This window comes from Myotis davidii, unplaced genomic scaffold (genome assembly GCF_000327345.1).
Source record: "Myotis davidii unplaced genomic scaffold, ASM32734v1 scaffold2777, whole genome shotgun sequence".
In the NCBI taxonomy this organism is placed as follows: Eukaryota; Metazoa; Chordata; class Mammalia; order Chiroptera; family Vespertilionidae; genus Myotis; species Myotis davidii.
The window spans coordinates 100,704-102,305 of record NW_006288728.1 but is presented as its reverse complement, the minus strand read 5'-3'; the positions used below and the strand labels follow the sequence as shown (position 1 = coordinate 102,305).

The window sequence follows — 1,602 nt, the reverse complement described above, 5'->3', positions numbered from 1 at the left end:
GTCCCAGCCTGCTGCCTCCAGGAAGGCCCCCTGATTGCAGGTGGGGGAAGAACCGGGTGCTGGGCATTGTTCTCACCAGACCTTCCCTTGCAGTGCTCTGCCTGGGCCAGACGATCCACATGCAGGAGGGTGAGTCCGCCATTTAAAATGGAGTTTTTCATACAAGTTTCATTTTCAGGAAAAATATTGATTTCCCTTAGCGTCCTCTCCAGGTGTATCTTCAGCTGGAATGAGCCCCTAGCCCCTCTCTTTGTCTGGATCCGTCTGTTCTCACGCCCTCTGGCTACATTACCTTCAGAAACCCAGACTTTCTTTCACTTTCACAAACACCTTGTTCCTGCTGGACCTCGGCCTCATCCCAGGCTGAGGGCTCCTGTCCTTGGCTTGGCTCATTCCCACCTGACCCTCTGGTCTCAGCTCAGGGCCTCCCCCCTCTGCCTCTGATGAGAGGTCAGGTCTGTTCCGCTTGCCCTTGGTCTCCCACACTCACCCCTGAGTCTCCCATACGCAGAGCGGGGGCTGGGCCAGCTCCTCCCTCTATGGGGATTGAGTAATATGGATGCCTACTTCCTGCTTTAGGGCTAGGGCCCTCTCTTCCTCTGCTCAGCCCAGATTGGATACTTGGGGTTTGAGGCGCCTCAATCACAAGGAAATAGAAATGGGCTGAGAGGAAGGCGGGAAATGAAGAGGGAACCTGAGTGAGTGCTGCTCAGAGGACGTGCCTAAGAGTCAGGGGTCCTCACCACTGGGGTCCTATGATCAGGTCTGGGCTGGTGTCCACTCCCACCTCCACTAGACCTCCCATGGGGCACTGCTTCTCCCCTTGGTCCCCACAATCTCCCCCAGCTGCCTGCAGACCGGGCCCAGCAAGAGGAGCGAAGCGGGCTAAGTGCAATGACTTGGGGGGAGGGTTTTGCATTTGAGTCTCCTGGAATCACCAAGAAACAGACCCCGGGGCATTGTGGGATCAGACTGTGTCCTTAGAGCCCATTGCAGACGCTCTCATTTGGCTGAGCCAAGCTGGAGACATTCAGAAACACTCTCTCAGTCTCCTGTCTCCCTCTCACCAGAGTGACCTGCTCATCCTCACCCTCTGCCTCCCTCCCAGCCTCCATGTCCCCCTGGAGAGTGGCCGTGGGGAGGGAGATGTGCCCGGGCCCCCAGGCTGCTCTGACACCCCCTGTGCCCCCCTGTGAAAAGGCCAGGATGTCACCAGGACTCCCTGCCCTCCTGCTCACCCCAGCCCTAGGCTCCCCTCCCTCTGCACACAGGACCCTTGGCCTTTACCCCCGGCTCAGGGCCCTGGAGTCTGGTCCCATCTGGACACCACGGTAGTCTGGACCCTGAGCCCCGTATCAGAGGGGACACAGAGCTGTCCTGCTGGGCTGGGTGGGGCCTGAACTTCCAGCCACCAGGTGGGGACAGACCCCTTCAAGGGCCCCGAGTCCTTCCCCTCAGGATGGTGGTGCCCGACCCTTTCCCCTGGCCGGGCTCAGTGGGGCCCAGGTAATGTGTCCGCTGGGGTCTCCCCTCCATGGACAAGTCCCATGCTCCATGGGGCCCCTGATCAGGGTGAGAAGGTCCTTTGGGGCATTTTAGGAT

The 1,602-nt window shown here is 59.4% G+C and overlaps 1 protein-coding gene across 1 annotated transcript in view; it reads left to right on the top strand.

Moving 5' to 3' along the window:
- Positions 1-1,602, top strand: part of LOC102754622 (leukocyte-associated immunoglobulin-like receptor 2) — a 24,420-nt gene that overhangs the window by 7,827 nt on the left and 14,991 nt on the right. The window contains exon 2 of the mRNA XM_006760888.2: positions 94-129. Coding sequence (XP_006760951.1) covers positions 94-129 — 36 coding nt within the window. The remainder of the gene's footprint in view (positions 1-93; positions 130-1,602) is intronic.